The following is a 20979-nucleotide window of genomic DNA, read 5'->3' as shown; positions in this document are numbered from 1 at the left end:
TAAAAAGCTCAGACAAATAATGCTTAAAATCCAACAGTGGTTTTTTCTTAAAACAAGACAACTTTTTACCTCCAAATTAGTACGTTGCAAATTGGTAGGTACCAGGAATGACAAAACTGTAAGAGGTTTAAAACACCTCATTAGCATTGCCACAGAATAAATTGTTGGAGCATCAAAACGGTTACCAAGTACCGAAGCGAAATATCCAACGAGCGGTCGAGTTAATCTATTCCTTCGTTTCTATGCCCTCCTAGTACTTTACTACTGAATTTATTTAAATTTTAAAGTTGTCCCCGTTAACTGAGTGTGACTTAATTAAACTTTTATGAATACAAATTGAACTCTGTGATTTTTTCACAAAATGTTTCTGTTTTCGTCTACATAGAAATTAAATAGCTAATTATGTGAATGCTATCGTTATAGACAGTTTCGCTGAAGCGCTAAAGTAAAAACTGACAGTTTGTCGTTATACTACTGAGTAATCTAATAAATGGAAGAAACAAGAAATATTTTGAATTTATACATAAAGCTATCCCAATATTTACAAAGTTAACACTACATACGTTCATTATAAGATTATAATTAGTTTATTAGTGTTTTGGCACATGCTGTAAAATGATAACATAACAGATACAAACACAGTGAAAGTAGATAAGTGTTAATAAAACTCTCTATATACCAATTAAGTCTTGTCGAATCTATTTAGTGTTGTTTTAAAATAGAATATAACACCATTAAAATCGTTATGAACTTTAAAAGGATTAGCAATTGACCGACTATGCTTTGATAATTCTTAACACTTTTTTTCTTAACATTTTTCAAAACAAACAAAAATTATAAACTACCGGCAGTACCTATTAAAAAATATTCCTGTTACGAATAACCTTTCACCTCTTCACCATTATCAATAGTGAAGTTAGCACCTGTAATACTCTTGGCCTTACTACTGGCTAAGAACAGAATCACGTCAGCCACTTCCTCTGGGTACGCCACTTTCCGTAGTGGGCAATCCTTAGCCCATTCATCAAATAAATCAGGCATTCCAGCACTTTCCAAAATATCAGTTGGTACCGGTCCAGGACTAACGATGTTCACTCGAACTCCAGAAGGCCCCAATTCCAAAGCAGCAATTTTAGAAAAGTGTTCCAGTCCAGCTTTTGATGTGGAATAAGCCAACATCGATGTATCGAAAATAGTTGCTGATGTACTCGAAATATTGATGATATTGCCTTTGGAACTTACTAGATATGGCACAGCACAAGTGGTGATGTTCACAACGGCTCTTAGGTTAACATTCATCACTGCATCATAAGTCTTCATGACTTCACCTCCAATTAGCCCACCAGCTACTACAATACCTGCATTGTTGATTAACACATCCAGTTTTCCATAATGATCAACGGTTTTCTTAACAATATTACTTGCTTCTTCATCTTTAGCCACATCTGCTTTGATGACGAGGGTCTCGGCTCCATGTTTCAGGCATTCTTCCTTAACTTTATTTAGTCTGGCTTCATTTCTGCCTACGATGGCTAGTTTTGCACCTTCCTTGGCAAATGATATTGCAGTGGCTGCACCGATGCCTGAACTCCCGCCGGTCACCAACACAACTTTGCTATCGAAACTCATTTGTGAAGGATTCAAAATACAATGTTTCTTCAGTTGTGAAGAGTCGAGTTATTTATACTTAATGTTACATAATAAACGTGTTATCAAATTAAGATAACGGAGATGCATTATGACTGTTTTGTTTGATGTGTGTTTTAAAGTATATTGTCCTGTATTTAGATAGCTGTCACTGTTTGTTGATTATGCACTCCGCGTGGTATAATCAGACGTATCACTAGGGAAGGTTTTGGTTGCATAATCCTTGCTAATAGTGTACATGCGAAAGTAAATCTGTATGTCCGTCGCGTTTTCACGTCAAAACTATTGCACCGATTAAAATGTTTGGTACACAGATTGGGATGCGGGAAGTAATTCTCTGGGAAACCGGAGGGAAAGCTAGTTTTATGATAATCTGTTCTTTAGCAGAAAATAAGGGCGAATACCCTTATTTTCTTTTTTTACGATTAATTAATATGTTTTAAGCTGTGTCCATCATTGACTGAAAGAAGTGAAGTTCAATTCTAACAAAATACAGCACACAAAAAAAAATCTATCTACAAGAAGAAAGAATAACGTTTTTAATTAGTGCTCTATCTTATAACTTAAACAGACGCTTTCAAGTGGGAGAGAGGTTTTTCCCCGTTTTTCCTAGTCCAATATAGTCGGAAAGCTCATTATCGGCCAGTATAATAAAGTAGAAGAGTCGAGTGGTGAGGTTTTTTATTAGTCTTCCACGACCAACTCAACTGTACCTCTTTTAGATCGCTCTTGATTACTTTAAGTAAATTAACTGAAAATTCAAATTGGTTTTTAAATGTTACGTCATCACTAAGATTTGTTTAAATAAAAGTAGTGCATAAGGTTTATTAAACACTGTCCACTTTATTATAAAAACTGCTATGAGTAAACGGTTTAAACCAGACTTAAAACGTCTTGGTTTATAATAAGAGGGTGTATATTTTACTTAGCTTCGTACTATTATTCAAGTTTTTCGTCCGATGAAAATCGTACATCGATTGTTGATATTCGGAGCAGCTGCGGTTTTTAAAGATAACTGACCTGTATATTAAGATAGCAATTGAAAGTGTATTCGGCATGTAACGGGTGATTTTTTTGCTGGTATCTTTTTGGCAACGCTGTTTTTGACTGATCACGCGTGAATCGTGTCTTGTGTCATTGTCCACCTTGTTCAGTTTGGTCTATAATTTAACCATGAATAGACATGCGAACGAACAATGCTTGCAAATTATTGAATTTTACTATCAAAATGCATGCTCGGTTAAGAGAGTGCATCGCGCACTTCCAATTTATGATTTTTTTTTTGCCCAGAATGGAAGATTTGGACATGCCTGACATGTGGTTTCAACAAAACGGCGCCACATGCCACACGGCACGCGAAACAATGGCCCAATTGAGAGCCGCCTTCAGTGAACAGTTTTTCTCACGTTTTGGGCCCGTCGACTGGCCGCCTAGATCGTGTGATCTAACGCCTTTGGACTATTTCTTGTGGAGCCATGTTAAGGCTCATGTCGATTGACGCACTGGGAGCCAATATTGAAGCATTTATTCGTAATATACCGGCTGATATGTTGGAGAGAGTGTGCCGAAATTGGGCCTTGCGAATGGGCCATCTAAACCGGAGCGCGGCCAGCATTTGCATGAAATCATCTTCAAACATTAAATTATATTGATCGTTCTATCGATTCCAATAAAGATTTCATCCAATTTTTAAAATTTTTTGTGTTTTTTTTGAAAATCAAATCCTATACCTCTTAAAAAATCACCCGTTACTATTGAAAGTTTAACAATAAAAAAGGCAAATTAAAGTACTTTTACTTTAGCCCATTCATTACACTTTTCTGCTCAACACAAGAGTCCCACCTACAATCCAATAGGCATAATAAACTTTTCAATCGATCAAATAATCGTTTTGAATTCACTCGATATTTGCTGACTGGTAACACGACTGACAAATTAATGGCTAATGGGATTGCTATTGTGATACGGCAGCCATGTTGGCTAAATAAAGGTGAATTCATATTTGAATACTGTTCGATTCAATGACCGTTGCTTATGAATTAATTTATTTAATGTGGTGTTGCAATTTCGATAAGCGAGTGAATTGTGTTCGAAGTATTGTTTTATGGTTTGTAGGTTGTTATTGTGGTATGAATCTTTGTATATTTTAGAAATTTGTCTTTTTGTCAAAAAGAATCCGCAACTGTTTCCTCTTCAGTCGAGTATATCTCAACGCAATAGGCGTAATAATAATAGACTATGCTTGCACAGCGCCAAAACTACCCTCATGTGGAGAAGTCTATTCTGTATAGCTCCCAAAATTTTTAACAAAGTACCCGATAAATATAAGTCATTAAATATTAACCTATTTAAAAATAAATTAAAAAAAACTTTTATGTAAAAGAGCGTACTATAAGATAGGTGATTTCTTAAAAGATAACATTTAAAATACCTACTAAGTTCTGTTTATAGTAAGTACTTATTTTGTTTAAATATAGATTTTAGATTTTAAATTTTTAGTTTAATAAATTTGTACGCCTGACATGGCAAAACATATTGACACTGTAAATAAATGTAACACCTTTATAACATATGTTTTTAACAAATAAATTTATCTTTATCTTTATGAAGGCCGGGTTTTAATGAGATTAGGTGCTAAAGATTCGTGGGTACCTAAATTATCGTTTATAGGACCTTTTTCTACACTTTTTGGTATTGGCTGCCTGTCTAGATGAATGCAGTTCGAGAATCTGTCATCTGTCTGTCTGTCTTAAATTTTATCAAGTCCTCTGTGATCTGAGTTCCGAGTTCTATCAGTATCTGCTTTCTTTTCCCGTTAACATATAACTCACGTCCTGAAACAAACTACTGCAATCATCCATCTAAAAACCATAACGTTTAAAAGTAACACATAAACAACGTCTTCGTCATCTTTATAAATAAACACAAATTCCCACTAAATAATATTAGTACCGAAGAAAGCCTACATAAGGTATGAACGTAACGCCTCACAGCTGGATTTATAACTAGACGTGCCATCTGTTCGTGACAGCTAGCCAGGAGACAGACCGGGGGAATTGCACGCCTTTGGATATTACCAGGATAAGAATATTAATAGAGGTGAAAAAGGATTGATATCAACTAATTATAGTGTTTAGTTTTTATAGCAACGAAAAAACTCGAGAAATTATTGTTGTTTTCAAAAGAGAATGTTTATATTTTAATGTTTTTTTAGGGTGACTTAGAGGGTCCCAAGTAATAACTGTAAAAGTCGATTTTAACGTCATATTCTGAAAAATAATTGTTTAATTACAGTAGTTTGCCACTGTTGTTAATTCAGGTATCGTGTCGTTACTTAAAAGGTAATTTCAGTAACAAGTAATTTTGTAGACTTTTATTTGCCACAAACTATATTAGATACTTAACTGACAAACTTTAACTGTCTAGTAAAACACTGTCGTAACTTTCCCATTAACATAGTACTGAAAACACGTCTATCCCTTAAAAGCATTTTAAAATAGTTACAGGTTAAATTGTAAACCCTTTTCAAACAGCCTGACATTACTAAATGGTTGAGAAAAGGGATGGAGCCTATTTTTCACGCGTAAACTTGTAAATAGCGAAAACACTAAGTATTTGCCCATTACTAGACATTGGCATTGACATCTAACTTCTGCTCTGACAAATAAATTGGGTTTGGATACTGGAAAAAATATCCCATCTTAAAATACTTTAAAAAAATATTAATGCAATAATAATATTATAATAAAAACTGCAGACAAAATTATTTTCTTCGAAACTACTTATTAATAAACTAGCTGTTGCCCGCAACTTCGTCTGCGTGGGCAATATAGAATAGTCAAAATACTACTTATCCCGTAGGTGCATTCTTTCACGTGACAGTATAATTAGTAATATCTCTGGATCTAGTCAGCCAATTTGGAAAATTATTACGTATGGTGCGTAAGTAATTTTCACAGGAAACAGTTATAATCTATGTCTATATGCTTTGAGTCTGACAAAGCTGTCATTTGTACATTTTCTGCAGCTGCTGCGACTAACCAGAAGCCAGAAAGTCTGTCAGTTTCACCATGGATATCGTCTTGTGTAGTGAGACTGGATTGAAGATAGGTAGATAGGTAGTCGCTCCAAACAAAATATTGGTACTCAAACAGATTCGGTGACTGGAAGGCAACACCAACATAGTTGGGGAATAGCTGGATGGATGATAAAATGAGTCATCATCATCAGCAGGCGCATAGGGTAGGATAGTTTCACTACTGCGGAGAAACACTTGTATGACGGGAATTTTCTGTGCACTTACTCACTATGGTAAGGCTGACCCCACATTAGGCGTGCGCGATCCTCGGGCGTGTGAGTAGCGCGGGCGTCGCGAGCACGCTGCATGAACGTCGCATTTTGCTGCCCTGCGGCATGTGTGAAGAGTGCAAGCGAGGCGCTCGCGGCGAGCACGCGGCGCTCGAGTTGCGTTCTTACCCCTTCGCCCGCTATCCCCGCCGCCCGCTATCCCCGCCGCCCGCTAAACGCCTTAGCAGTTAAACGCTGTAGGTAAATGCCGCAGGGCAGCAAAACGCGACGCTCACGCAGCGCGCTCGCGACGCACGCGCGGCGCCCGCGCTACTCACACGCCCGAGGATCGCGCACGCCTAATGTGGGGGAGGCTTAAGCCGGGACTCCACCGAAATGTTTGCATTAGTTCACGAATAGGCAAAATGTACGTATCTGTGAGAGTCCACTTCATGTATTCGTACTTGAAACCTGCAGTTCTGCCAAGATTTTCAAAATGTACGCTTGCAATTTGTCATTTCTTGGTGGAGCCAGCAAATCGAAAGAAACATAAGTGTTGTATACTGTGCGTCACTACCGCACACCGGGAAAATTTCGCTCTTGCGGAGGACGTTTATATACCATATTTTTTGTCACACAGGACGACAGTAAGTATCCACCGAAACACTTTCAAAGATCTGATGAACGAACAAATCAGACCTGACTTGGTCACCTGGGGCCAATCAGAGCTCTATGAAGCGATCATATGCTTTGGCTCCTACTGTTATTGTGGCTTCTGAAAATTTATTCACCTCATTCAACGATGAATGTAATTCTGATGGTACTATTAAGAACACTTGCTTAGCGCAGAAGCTGACGTTGGCAGGTCGACTCTTTTGACTTCTCGAATAGGATACCATTGGTTTTTGTGCAATGCACACCTGCAATGCATGCTGGATTAGGATAGGATACAGGTGGATAGGATTTGCAACAGAAAACAATTCTGTCTTTGTGATTGAATGACATCAAACGTAGTTTTATATAAAAGGTGTTTTTTAAACTTGACTTTGACCAGTGTATTTGCGATCAGAAGTTGAAAGTAAGCATGTCTCTGGTATGCGACGCGCTATTTGTACGTTTTCAGACGCATAAAGCATTTTACGTGTGTATGGTATTAAATCGAGAAAGCTCCCATTTCTTATCTGCACTTTGTATCTGGGCTTGTTCTTAAAGCTACAGAATCCTACATTACCTACCTACCTCACTCTTAGCAGCGCTTGCGAGAGACAGATCCTCCTTTCTTCTAGGATTAAGTTTACATATTTTGCATCAGAAAAAATAATTAAGGTCTACTTAATACTACTCACTCAAAGTAATTTGTTTTAAGGCCACCACATTAGTGGAAGATAAGCTAAACTATGTTTATAAAAAAATCCTGATATGAACTCCATCTGTAACTTTGGGTCAATTCACACTGAAAGAGCAGCGGCCGGCAGCGGCCGTAAGAGCACGGAAAATGTAAGAGCGCGGCGCGATGCGGCGCCGCGCGGCCCGCCGCGCTCACGCTCAATCCCTTGCAATTACGGCCGCTGCCGGCCGCTGCTCTTTCAGTGTGAATTGACCCTAAATGATAATTAATTGTTATACTAACGTCATTTTTGACATAATGTTCAAAAAATAATTTAGATGGCACCGTTTTAAATTTGGCTGAGAACTATTAATTTTCCTTTCATCAAGGTAATAATTATAATTGGATTTTGATGTGGCACGGCAAACTGACAAACACTATTGAAATGTCTATCAAAAAATTACACTACGTGTTAAAATATGGTGAATTACGGAAAATACACAACTCCATCTGTTGAAATAATAATCCTCTATAAAGAATGTATGGTAATTTATTGTCATTTACCACCTCGCTCCTTTGACAAATTTTATGTATTTTATTTAACACAGATTACCACAGATGGAGCTACTTTAACCTTGGCTAAACAAAATTTTCATTTTTTTTTTTCTTCCGAAGTTACTTATAAAGGTGTGATTTTCTGTGTAAAGATTAATAATAGGCCGATCAACTAATATAAGTACAACATTCAAATGTACAGTTTTGACAAACAGATTGCGTGTCGTAATATTTTACATCTTGAATTCACAAAATTAATCATATCTTTTGATAGAGTGAATCGATTTCGATGAAACAAAAACTAAGTAATACCCCAAGTTACGTAGAATTTTTGTATATAAGCATTGTCTGCATTGAATTCGCAGATTTTACGTGAATCCCGAACGAACAAACAGATAAACAGATAAACAGACAAACAGACAAACAGACAAACAGACAAACAGACAAACAGACAAAAATGACAAAAATGATGGAAATGGGTTCTGTTAGTTATCCTTTAACATGCTGGCTATTTTTTTTGTCAATTTCTTCAATGTACAAAAATTACTTTTCTACAGATTTATTATATGTATAGATAATACCAAAATCGCCATTAAATAGCAATTAACATAATAAAATGTCAATCATATACTCACAGTAAATTCCAGTCTGTTAAAAAGATTGCTCTTTCTGAGAGAACGAACTGAAAATATACCAATTTCATAATTAAAACATTTACGTATGTACCTATGTATGTATGTGTGTGTAGCAATGGTATTACACGATTCACAAATTACAACTGATACGTCGAAAAAAACGTCAACAAGCTGTCAGCTGACAAGACATGAAATTCCGCACGATTGAAAATTTTATTGGATTTTGGAAATAAAAACACATTAAAACTGTGATTCATATCTGAATTTGTCAAACCGTTGGTGTATTTTAAAATTATTCCAAAAGTTATCCAAAAATTATTCCAAAAGTTATATGTCAATAACCAGAATACAAATCCAAGAAGAACAACAGAAACACAACCTCCGTTCGCCCCAGCTTCCAGAAGCATCAGGCAACATCGGACCGTGTAGACGCCGGGGGGCGGTAGCCCCCTGGCCGATCATATTGAAAATCTGTGAAGACTACAGTGTATAATTTTTTGAAGACATTTGTGAAGACCATAGTGTATTATTTTGATTAAAGCTTTTAAATTTTTACTGTTTCAATGAACGATGGCAGTAGCGACGCCGGAAGCAGCGTGTGTCAACCTTCCACATCGGCTGAGACCTCAGTAAGATGCCCCTTCTGTTCCCAGGCAAGATTTTTTAAAGGAGAAAGGGGCCTGAAGATACACTTAGGCAAAGTCCACAAGATGCAGAGTGTATCTCAGTGCCCCTTGACCCCTCAAGTTACTACACCTCCGACAAACCATCTCCTCTGGATCTCACTTTCAAAATTAAAAGTAACACCCCATACTCAAAAGAGTGCCCAGGGTGCAAGGCGGACTGTTGCGTCAAGTCTGGCCCAATGCGTCCGCCTCGCAACCCTGGAAAATTCAGAAAGCGCCTGGGAACAGTTGCTCACCCTTCCCTACCGCATCCTACATGTTGACAAAACTCAGATAAATAAAAAATCATTAACCAAACAAATTAAACTAAATTGCCTTTCGACCTCCATTTTCGTCCCAGACACTTCAGTAAATTCCAAATTCACCTCCAAGGACTTGTGTCAACATGTAGAGGATAAATTAAGCGAGGGTGACATAAGGGGTGCTGCTAGGATCCTTTTCAGCAGCGATGTGGTGGCGCCGTACTCTCCAGAAACACTTGCCGCTCTGGAGAGTAAACACCCGGCTCCCTCGGATGACCTCACTTTCCCCGACCCTCCAGATCTAAATTCCGACCACCTCACCGTTACAGCCCAACAAGTAGCTGGAGCCGTGGCTTCTTTCAGGACCGGCTCTGCCGGCGGCCTCGACGGCCTGAGCCCTCAACATCTGAAGGATCTTGTAGGCTCGGGCGCTGGGGAAGCTGGTGAGTCGCTTCTGAGGGAACTTACGGCTCTAGTTAATCTTATGCTCTCCGGCGGTGTGAACAATGCCGTCGTGGACGTGCTTTACGGAGCGAACTTATGTGCGCTCCGTAAAAAGGACGGCGGCATTCGTCCCATTGCCGAAGGGTGTACATACAGGCGTATGGCAGCCAAGATTTGTTGCAAGCACTATCATGACGTGCTTGCTAACAAATTTCAGCCCCTGCAACTCGGATTTGGTTCGAAAGGGGGCTGTGAGGCTGCTATACATGCTTTCTCCACATTTTTAGACTCAAAAATAGGTGAGGTCATCCTTAAGGTTGACATAAAGAACGCTTTTAATTCTGTTAACAGGGACACCTTGTTGGCCGAGGCCAAAAAAGAATTACCCGAAATTTATAGTTACCTTTGGCAATGTTACAGGCACCCTTCTAAATTACTATACAAGGACCATGTTTTGGAATCTGCAGTTTCAATAAATTATTTATTGTTGGGTTCAGTTTATGTACATATTTACATGACGTAAAAAAAAGCCTTATTTATACATATATACAACTAAAAAATGGCATCAAAAAACTCCTCATCGCTGCCCACCGGGAGTGTACCCAAGAGGCTGGCAGCATTGCCACGTTGGATGGCAATGCTTAATTTTTGACCAAAATAAAAACCAGCCTTTGGGTCACTTGAAGTGTCAGCAAGTCGCTTTGCCAGATCTTTAAAAAGCAGATGAGCACTTGGACCCCACGGCCCGAGGGTTTCAACCCCAAACGGCTCAAAGGTATAGTTACCAACCAGGGTGCTATATTTGCGCCGTTTGAGGTTCTCTGCAGCCGCAGCAGCGGAACCAGCACATCGCGCCGAGCTAGGAAGGTGAGATGGTGCAAGAGTATCGACACAAGTCGCGTCCCATACTAAAGACCTACCCATCTTCCACGGGAACAACGACATACCGTCTGGTCTCTTGCCATCGTCTGCCAGACCACTGGGTTCTAATATGGCTGGAACGCCTACGGCAACAAGAGCGCGACGGATTATGTCATTGATATTCGCATGCCGTGCAAATCGTCCCGCGCTGCGGCTGCACGACAAGCCGTGGTGTCCAAGGCTGCTGACAGCTTCGCCACAGTGGCAGCGGTGAGGAGAGCAGCACGGAGCACCCAAACGCAAGCAAACAGCAAGCCGGAAAGTGGTGTCGTCAAACAATGTGCCTATGTTTGACGACGGAAGTGCCAGAAGCCATAGACCCGACTCCCATTTGCCCACAGCCAGAAGGCGCGCTCGCTCTGCAGAAGAAATTGACGTATTTAGCAGATTATTCCGTATAACTCTGCAGAGCGGCTCATCCCACTGTCTCTGGGAGGACGGGTTGACGGGTGGATCAGTATTCGGGCAGGTGATTTTCCAGGCCTCTACAGCCTCAGTCAGACATGGTACCTCGCAATTGGCCAGTGTGATAGGAAGAATTTTCCTGGTCAATTGCTCAGTACCATGGACGGAGGATATAAAGGCCGGTAGGCTAATACTTGAAATTTTGCGGACGCCAAGCCCTCCCATGCGAACGGGAAGAGTAGCCTGAATCCAGGCTCGGTCGTCCAAGGCCACATTTAAAATTGATGTTAATGTGTGTCTAATAATTTTGTCAAGTTGTTCCAAAAGGTTTGTGTGCTTCCATAGAGTGGAAGCGCGCAAATAGTATGTTAATTTTGGGCCAAAACAACAATATCTAATGATTGTAATGGCTGAGTGCATGTTAATTTGGAGCAGCCTTTCCGAAATATTTGGATGCCAACAGGGTGACCCCCTTGGGCCGGTCATTTTCAGCTTGGCTATTCACCCCATAATAGAGAAACTAAATTCAAAATTTAACGCCTGGTATTTGGATGACGGGACCCTAGGAGGAGATAGTGAAACTGTTTACCAAGACCTCATATTCCTAAAAGAAAAATTTCATTCGATTGGACTGGATCTAAATTTATCAAAATGTGAAATTTTTGTTCCTGACATCCCGGACAGACAGACAATCATATCAAAATTTAATGTCATAGCACCTCAAATTAAAATTCTGGACGAAACATCATTGCACCTCCTAGGTTCACCTATTTTGGAAGAAAGTTTCACAACATTCATAGATAACAAAATTTCAAATTTTAATGACATTTCGGATAGACTTTTTAAAATTAATCTTCATTCGGCTTTTACCTTAGTAAAATACTGTTGTTTTGGCCCAAAATTTATATACAACCTTCGCTCCTCTCCCTTATGGAAGCAGCCACATCTTTTAGACAGAATTGACCAAATTATCCGTACTACTCTTACATCTGTTTTTAATTTGGCCTTGGACGACCGAGCGTGGCTTCAAGCCACCCTTCCGATCAGATTCGGTGGCCTCGGTGTCCGCAAAATTTCCAGTTTAAGTCTACCGGCGTTCCTATCCTCGGTCTGCGGCACTAAGGAGTTGACCAGAAAAATTTTAGCCCCTTCACTGGTCGATTCTGAGGTGCCGTGTCTGACTGATGGCATGAACGCCTGGAAAGTGGCTTGCCCAAACACAGCCTTCCCTGAAAACCCGGCTTCCCAGAGACAGTGGGACGAGCCGCTCTGCAGATTGACGAGAAATAAACTAATTGAAACATCTGTCAATACTGCTGAGCGTGCCCGCCTACTGGCTGTGGGAGAGTGGGAGTCAGGGCTATGGCTTCACGCACTGCCGTCACCCAGCGTTGGGACCATGCTGGGTGACACTACATTCCGGCTCGCTACATGCCTACGCCTCGGCGCTCCCACTGCGGCTCCGCATCGCTGCCAGTGCGGTGAATCTGTGGACCGCCTTGGGCACCATGGTCTTTCCTGTAGCAAAAGTGCTGGTCGCATGGCACGACACGCCAGCATAAATGACATTATCCGTCGTGCTCTTGTCACCGCCGGAGTGCCAGCCATTTTAGAACCCAGAGGCTTGGCACGCGACGATGGCAAGAGACCAGACGGGATGTCTATAATGCCTTGGAAGATGGGAAGGTCTTTGGTGTGGGACGCAACCTGCGTCGACACCCTTGCACCTTCCCACCTTCCCAGTACGGCGAGCTGTGTCGGTGCAGCTGCTGCGGCCGCGGAAAACCTCAAGCGGCACAAATATGTAAACCTCACCGGCAATTGCATTTTTGAGCCGTTTGGGGTTGAAACCCTGGGACCATGGGGCCCAAGTGCCCACAGACTATTTCGAGAAATTAGTAAGCGATTAGTGGAGTCCACTCGTGACCAAAGGGCTGGCCTATACTTCGGTCAAAGGATATGCATTGCCATCCAGCGTGGCAATGCAGCCAGCCTTTTGGGCACGATCCCAGCTGACAGCGATGCGGATGAATATTTTGATACCTAGTTTTTCATATTTCCCTATTATAGATTAATTCTGTAAATAAACTGATACGCCAATATAACCGAAATATTAATTGATATCAAGACGGGTACGAATCACCCACATCGTCAGATTATTGCCAATCAACCGAACTGATTGAAATTTGCATTCGTCATGAATGCAAATGCATATCAAGCAATCTCGTTCTATCTTTATCGGTTTGCCAATTAATATCACTGATATTTGCGGATGAAAAATGTGGCCTATTTTATTTTATGTGCAGTTTGCTTATGTCCGAATGTTAATTTTTAAAGTGGATGTTTTAATTAGCTGAAAATACTTATAGTATTTTAAATGAATATTTTATAGGCTGTTGTCAGGGATTTACCAATCTGCATTTAAGAGGTATACATTTTATGATTTAAAAAGTTGGTATATATTAAGATAGCTAAGTAATTTAGGTAAAGTGCACCAAATTAATATAATGTGAGCGTAGCAAATGTTTACATAGTCTTTATCAAGATTTTAATTTACCTCTCATAACCTTCATGTTTAAAAGAAAATTATAAAGTAACTAAACGTTACCGTCTTTGCTAAAACATATACTTATTAATACAGAAACATAACATAAAGTCTTGTACAAACTTTGCCCACAAATACAAAGTTGTAGATTTTAAATTATTCAAAGACTACGCCGTATGAAACTTTAAAAGACATGAAGCGTTTCTGAAACACCTAAACTTCGTAGTAATACGACAACAATACGACTAACGGCGTACCCTACAAAACTGTCGTGGTATTTTTACTACCGACTTGCTCGCTTGGTCTGACTTAAAAGTCGAGTCTTGCAATTTGTATGTCTTGCTTGTACTTAAAACTTTATATCTGCATGGTTAAGTTAAATGATAACATGCAAGTTTGACGATGCAGCTGGGTTTTTAAATTCCTTTTTGTAAATAGCTCTTGCTTTATTCCTATCATCTGGCATTATAAAATGCTTATCAGCTGACAATGGGTACAAAATAAATCTAAATATCGTTTTGATGATGACGACATTTCTCTCTATAAAATGGATATGTAAATTAATATCCAATAGCTACGGATTGCAAGCTCGTGAATTTTTGATTGATGACATTTTTCTGATTGATGATAACTTTAGCGAAGTATCGATATCAGATTTGTTTGATTTGAATGAATATTAAAATGAGATAATGTTAATCTAGAATTCTAGATTTTTGCTACTCTTTTTAGGGTTCCGTAGCCAAAATGGCAAAAACGGAACCCTTATAGTTTCGTCATGTCCGTCTGTCCGTCTGTCCGTCTGTCCGTCTGTCACAGCCGATTTACTCGGAAACTATAAGTACTACAGTGATGAAATTTGATGGGAATATGTGTTGTATGAACCGCTACAAAAATATGACACTAAATAGTAAAAAAAAGAATTGGGGGTGGGGCCCCCCATACATGTAACTGAGGGATGAAATTTTTTTTTTCGATGTACATACCCGTGTGGGGTATCAATGGAAAGGTCTTTTAAAATGATATAAAGTTTTCTAAAAAACATTTTTCTTAAAGTGAACGGTTTTTGAGATATCAGCTCTCAAAGTCGTAAAAAGTATGTCCCCCCCCCCTCTATTTTTATAACTACGGGGTATAAAATTCTAAAAAAAATAGAGGTGATGCATGCTAATTAACTCTTTCAACGATTTTTGGTTTGATCAAAGTATCTCTTATAGTTTTTGAGATAGGTTGATTTAACTGTAATTTACGGAACCCTTCGTGCACGAGTCCGACTCGCACTTGGCCGGTTTTTTTATAAAGTAACTTCTTACAATTTCTAACCTCAATTCAAGAGTTATCTATCCACACGTACTAGGCGTTTAGAAATCAAAGGAGCCACTTCAATTATCCTAAAACAGCTGTCGACAGCAAGAGAGGTGACAATTTAATTACATTGATGACACGCGAATATTTGGACAAATATTTTTGTATTCCCCTGTTTGCAGACCCTTTTCGGAACGCGGTCTGTCCAGGTGAGGTTATATTGGTTGGCCTGAACACCTGTGCCAATATATGTTATCCTAGTACCTACTTGGTCGGTTGATTTATTAGCTACGTTTGTGAATTTTTGTTATTTGTTTCTGTGACTATGAAACAGGCTTAAAACGTTCTCTGAAGTTCTGAAAGCTGTTAAAGGGTGTTGGAATGCTAGCGTTAACAGAGCAGAGGTTTCAAAAGCGTTGGGGCTTTGAGTCAAACGTCAATCGGCTGTCAATTAAGCGCACGGGTGGCCTGCGTGCTGAATTCTGCCGGACAGTCTTGTCTAATATGTTAGATGGAACTAGACAATTCTGGCAACTCCACTAGCTTTGATGACGTCACTCGGCTGGCTCTGGCTTGTGATCTGAGAGTATTGAACCTTGGTGCTTTAGTTTAGGAGGACTTCGGAACATTTCTCTGGTAAATTTCAGGCCCACAATACTTTAATATGAATATAGCACTTACCACTACCTTCCAATTTCACAAAACACGCCATTCTATACCAAAACCTTTTAATTTCCTCGTTCAAACATGTACATTACCATACGCACGGTACAAAAATAACCCGAGGTATAAAGGCATGCGCTCACCGAGCGGTTATCACGCATGAGCGCTGATCAAACGCGATTATCTGCCGGAGCGTAGACGGGACACCTCACCGAGCATACATCGTCATCGCTTTTTAATGTGCACACGCCTTTAGTTAGAGTTTTGTTTTTTTTTTTTGCACGTTGTTTCAAAGACTACCAAGTTTTTGTTTGAGTTACGTAATTAGCTAGTAGAAAAATGTATGCACGGTTTTTCTCCTTTGAGATTTAATGAGTATCGCTTTTCATGTCAGGAAAAATATTATGTCGTGACGCAAGTTGAATAATAAGAACAAAATCAGTTTCTTTACTTATAAATGTCATGGTATAAATATCAACATCGGTCTTCGTAATACTATGCGAAAGGCTTCAAAATAGATCTGGAATTTAATTTATGCAGTCAAAGGTTTTAAAATGATTGCTTTTCGTGCTTAGCGACACTCGACGACGCAATTTCGAATCTCATCAATTTTACATACTGTGGAGTATCTTGAAAGCAAAATAAAATATGAAGCAGAATCTTTTAAGTTGATTATTAAGTAAATATGTACATTCATCAGTTAATTTTTAGGTACACTTTTTTAACAAAACAACAAATATTTATTGCATCTTATCTCATTAAATCCGGGAGTTTACCTACATTTTATAATACCTAAAAACCAGGATAGCATTGATAAAAAGAGCTGTATTTATGTTTTACATGCCTATTTCAAAATTAAAATTGCTATCATAACAAAGAAATCTAAAGTCCCTGTCACTTCGATATGCTAATGACTTCATTATCAATATCAGATTAAAATATTTTCAAAATTATTAGTATATAAATAAATGTGCATGTGATTATGAAAGATAGTGTGTGTAAACAATTTAAATCAATTAGTGTACTGTTCTCTTGAAGTGAAGATAAATATTTTAACTGTTCTCCTGGCTCAAAGGTATTGTATTAACTTTATGATATGTATTACTTTTCTGTGATTTTATGGTCATTTTCTTCGTCATAAATTAGTTCAATGACAAAATTTTGTATTGCAAAATGATGCAATTTTTATTTAACACATTCGAACACAGAATTTTGTTGTCGAAGTTAATCTAGCACATAGATAAAAATCACACATTTTTAACGCAATGTTTTTATTTTATTGTAATGGTAATTTGTTCAAAATGTACTAGGAGCGCAACAATGTGAAAGCGTGTCCGACCGTTCATGAAATTTATACGTTAGCAATGCAAATGAGTACCAGTCCGTTTTCATGTCACTCTGGTAATTCTATCATTCCGTATTACATGACACATTCTGTTACCTGGATAACAAACAATGAAAATACGACTAATTTACATGCAATTGTGTTCATAATGTTTCTTTGTTTATTCGGTAAAATATTCCTGAAATTAACCTGATATAATTATGTTTTCATATATTACATATCTATCAAGGAGTGATCAAGAACTATCTTTAAAATAAAAACATCCATATTTTCTGCATCTACGATCAACGAAAAACTTCCCTCAAAAGTTAAATCTAGTAAGCGTAAGAAATTCTCAGTGCATTGCACTTCGTTTTCAGTTGATTCATACTGCCGACCATGGCAAAAGTTCACAAAGAAAAACTTTCCTGATGATGGAGCTTCTTCCATTTTTGAAATATGTTTCTTTTCAGTATGTTTCTTAAATTAAATACTTTTTATCGTTTATAGAGTCTTTATATATTTTATTAATCATTTCAATTAAAAACTATTCTATTACAAAAAAATAAAAAGCATCAAAAAGTTCGTCCCCAATTCCCAATATTGCTTAGAGTGCCTGAGAAAGGATATTTCTTATGATTCTCCATTCAAACTTAAAAGTGTCAGGTGTTTGAAGAACATCGCTATAAATACCAATGAGATTTATACATTCCCACTAACATAACAATTTCCGTGAAGTTTCTTACTACAGTCAGAGATACCTTTATTATGCTAATATGTGCAGATTCAGAATTGCACTCGCTACCGCCTGAGAGCTTACCTATGTAACATGCAACTGAGTTTCCACTCTTCATAATTATGATTTCCTAGTACTTACGTTTATTTGTAGATCTTGTACGACTGAAACATGTTTTACATAATATGATGTAGGAAGGAATGTTGTTTTAGGTTAATAGCTTCGGCTTTTAATAATGTGTTCTTTGTTTTTACAGGTAAGTGGAGATTTGAGCTGTTTGTAATTTGGTAAGCTGAAAAATTGATACGGTAACAATCAAAAACTTTATCTTAACCCAAAATAACACCAAATTGATCATTGATTTTTTCACAAGTACAAAGTTTTCAAATCGTTCATTGGATAGATAGCAGACATTTTAATATGTTCGTCCACATGTTCGTTCGTCGCTCCATGCGATCGTCGACGCTTAGAAAGTGCTGACTGTATTTATACTGCGTCCAGCTGATATTCTTATCATGAAAGAAAAATACCAAAATTCCCTACAGTTCGACGATAGTACAGTAGCCATTTTTACAGAACTTTTATCTATTTATTTCATGAAACAACTTTTTTCTTTATCTTTTAATTGCAACATTATCGCAACATTTGCAACGTAGCGAACTTCTTTTTCTCGTCATCATTTGTTTTTTTGTTAACTCAGTAAACAATTTGATCGGTCGTATAAGCTAGACAGACAATGCTGCTCTTTCTATGTTGTCATTCAGATTATCACTGTAAAGTCATGTCGCCCTGGTATACGACCGCAAATGTACACAGGTGTAATAAAAAAGTACTAAATTACACATTCGGTACAGGTACACTGGATCGAGCTAAAACCATGTATGGACGGAATACTTAAAAATATGTTTTAGGTTTCATGTCGAGTACAAATACCGTATATATTTAACAGAGCGCGCTACCGAATAAATCTGGAGTGTATGAACATTATTTTTTTGGAGAAAATATATCTGGAGAATAAATAAATCGCTAGCTTTTATGTAGGGTATAAAATACAGCCCATGCTATATTGTCCAGTTCCCGATTAAGGCTGGGCAACGGCTAGGGTCGGTAAATCTGTACTGTACTTATAAAAAAATTACTACGTAACAATTTATAGGAATCTTATGTATGTAAGCTATCGAATACGATTTAATATTAATATTATCATTTGGCAGTCGTGTGAAAAACTTTCGTTCTTGACTTTTACCCACTAAAACTAAATCGGCAATCTTATTTGAAAGTACGTCTTGCGCATGCATAGGTTGGTTTTTTAAATATATTTTATTTTACCATAGGTCACATACAACAAGTATACACACAATCAACACCCTACCAGTGTTACATCTATTAAATAACCTATCTGCATCTAAACCACTCCCTCACTGCAACCCCCAGTATTACTCGTGCGTTCCCAGACAGACGCACATACATTTCACATGTAACTACAGACAGACTGGGCCCACTGGGAATCACACTACACGGACCGTGGAGTTTTTATTTATGTATCACTTGATACGGGCCTTGGTTGCACTAGCTTAAACCAGTGTAGGTGCTATGTTTTTGACTTCAGATAGAGTGTAAAAGAAATGTTGTTCTAACTCCAAATATTCAAATGATGACATACATAGAAATATATAGTAACTAGCCGTTCTCCCGCGCTTTCACCCGCGTCCCGTGGGAGCTACTGCCCGCACCGGGATAAAATATAGTCTATGCATCTAGCATATAATATAGCTTTCTAATTGTGAAAGAATATTTAAAATCGGTCCAATAGTTTTTGAGTTTATCCATTCCTCTCTATAATATTAGAACACCTATAATTGTAGGACTACATTCTGACAAATAATTTTTTCTTTTTTTCTTTAGTTTAGACGTATAGAAAATCGTTTGGTCTATGTGATAATTATAAACCAAATAAACCTTTACAAATTAAAGTACCTAGTGTATTTAAAGATGGAGAAAGAAGAATACATATTTTTTATGGAATTTGCCTCATATAATGTCAATATCTTCTATATTGGCGCCTTTGGTCTTGTTATATAAGTAAAAGTTCAGTAAGTTTAATCCCTAATCTAAACATAATAAAGTTTATGTATTTTACGTTACTTTTTTACCGTGACAGTGTCCAAAAAATGCAGCCATCAGAGAATCTCGATAAGTAGTAGAATTGATCACATTCGGCCACGTTGCCATCGATGCGATTTCCGAATCATTGGCCATAAAACGATAACGTTTTTATTCGCTTTTCATTGCTTTTTCACACATATTTTTTATATCGATTCTTACCGAGTTGATGATTTTTATATCAGTACTGCGATTTTAGCAAATCATCGTTCTAAATGTCATTAAGTACCTACTTTTTATGATTGAAGTTTCATAAAAACACGTTCTGTTTGAGCAAACATTAATCTTAAAGAATGCAAAAGTTAAACCCTTTTCAATTTTATATGGTATCAAGACATTGTAAAGACAGTGTACTTATTGTATTGACATTTATAAAAGTCAAACTAAAAATTATCTTACAAGCTTTTTCTGTAATTACGCCCTTTTTAAAATTGAGTACCTAAAATTTTAATTCAATGTTTACACAAAATATTTAATCACCACATATCACTCTTTGACGTCACATATCTCAAGTGCACTCCACAAAATGTGGACATAAATGACAATTACAAAATAACGCATCATACGTACATTCGTACAATTATCATCAGTAGTCGCAATGCGGACTATATCGATCACAGCACTGACTGCACTTAACTGGCTAATTAACAATCAAACATGCCCAATTAGGCAAGTCAATACAACCTACCTTTTGCATTGCATTCGTTTCGTACATACCTTTTAAAATCTGCTGCCCTGGTACCACAACTGTCCAACGTGTGGTTCTCTTGGTAAGTCATCATCATATGCCTAGCCTTTTCCCAACTATGTTGGGGTTGGCTTTCAGTCTAACCAGGTGCAGCTGAGTACCAGGGTTTAACAAGGAGCGACTGCCTCTCTGACCACCAGTTACCCGGTCAACCCAATAGAACTTGGTAAGATTAGATGTCAGATTTACTGGCATCTGATGATCTGACTTCCCGTAACGACTGCTAAAGATATGGTGCCCTCCGAAGCACAGTCATAAGTGATCAAGATTTCATAAGAAAGTACATACAAGCAAAATTTCGAAAATGTTTTCATAAAGGACAATCAGTTTTTCCAAAAATCGTTTTTGT

The 20979-nt window shown here is 38.1% G+C and overlaps 1 protein-coding gene across 1 annotated transcript; it reads right to left on the bottom strand.

The window, feature by feature from the left end:
- Positions 1 to 564: 564 nt before the first annotated feature.
- Positions 565 to 1671, bottom strand: LOC110371692 (3-oxoacyl-[acyl-carrier-protein] reductase FabG). The gene has a single exon (XM_021328053.3). It carries the CDS (start codon positions 1627 to 1629, stop codon positions 874 to 876), a length of 756 nt encoding a protein of 251 aa, XP_021183728.3. The 5' UTR covers positions 1630 to 1671; the 3' UTR covers positions 565 to 873.
- Positions 1672 to 20979: the final 19308 nt, after the last annotated feature.

Source organism: Helicoverpa armigera, chromosome 22 (assembly GCF_030705265.1).
Source record: "Helicoverpa armigera isolate CAAS_96S chromosome 22, ASM3070526v1, whole genome shotgun sequence".
Taxonomy (NCBI): Eukaryota; Metazoa; Arthropoda; class Insecta; order Lepidoptera; family Noctuidae; genus Helicoverpa; species Helicoverpa armigera.
The sequence above is the reverse complement of the archived record's forward strand: the minus strand, read 5'-3'. Positions and strand labels throughout refer to the sequence as shown.

What these genes read in the sequence shown, in the direction of transcription:
- LOC110371692 (XM_021328053.3), bottom strand. Translation starts at nt 1,629, where the DNA reads ATGAGTTTCGATAGCAAAGTTGTGTTGGTGACCGGCGGGAGTTCAGGC.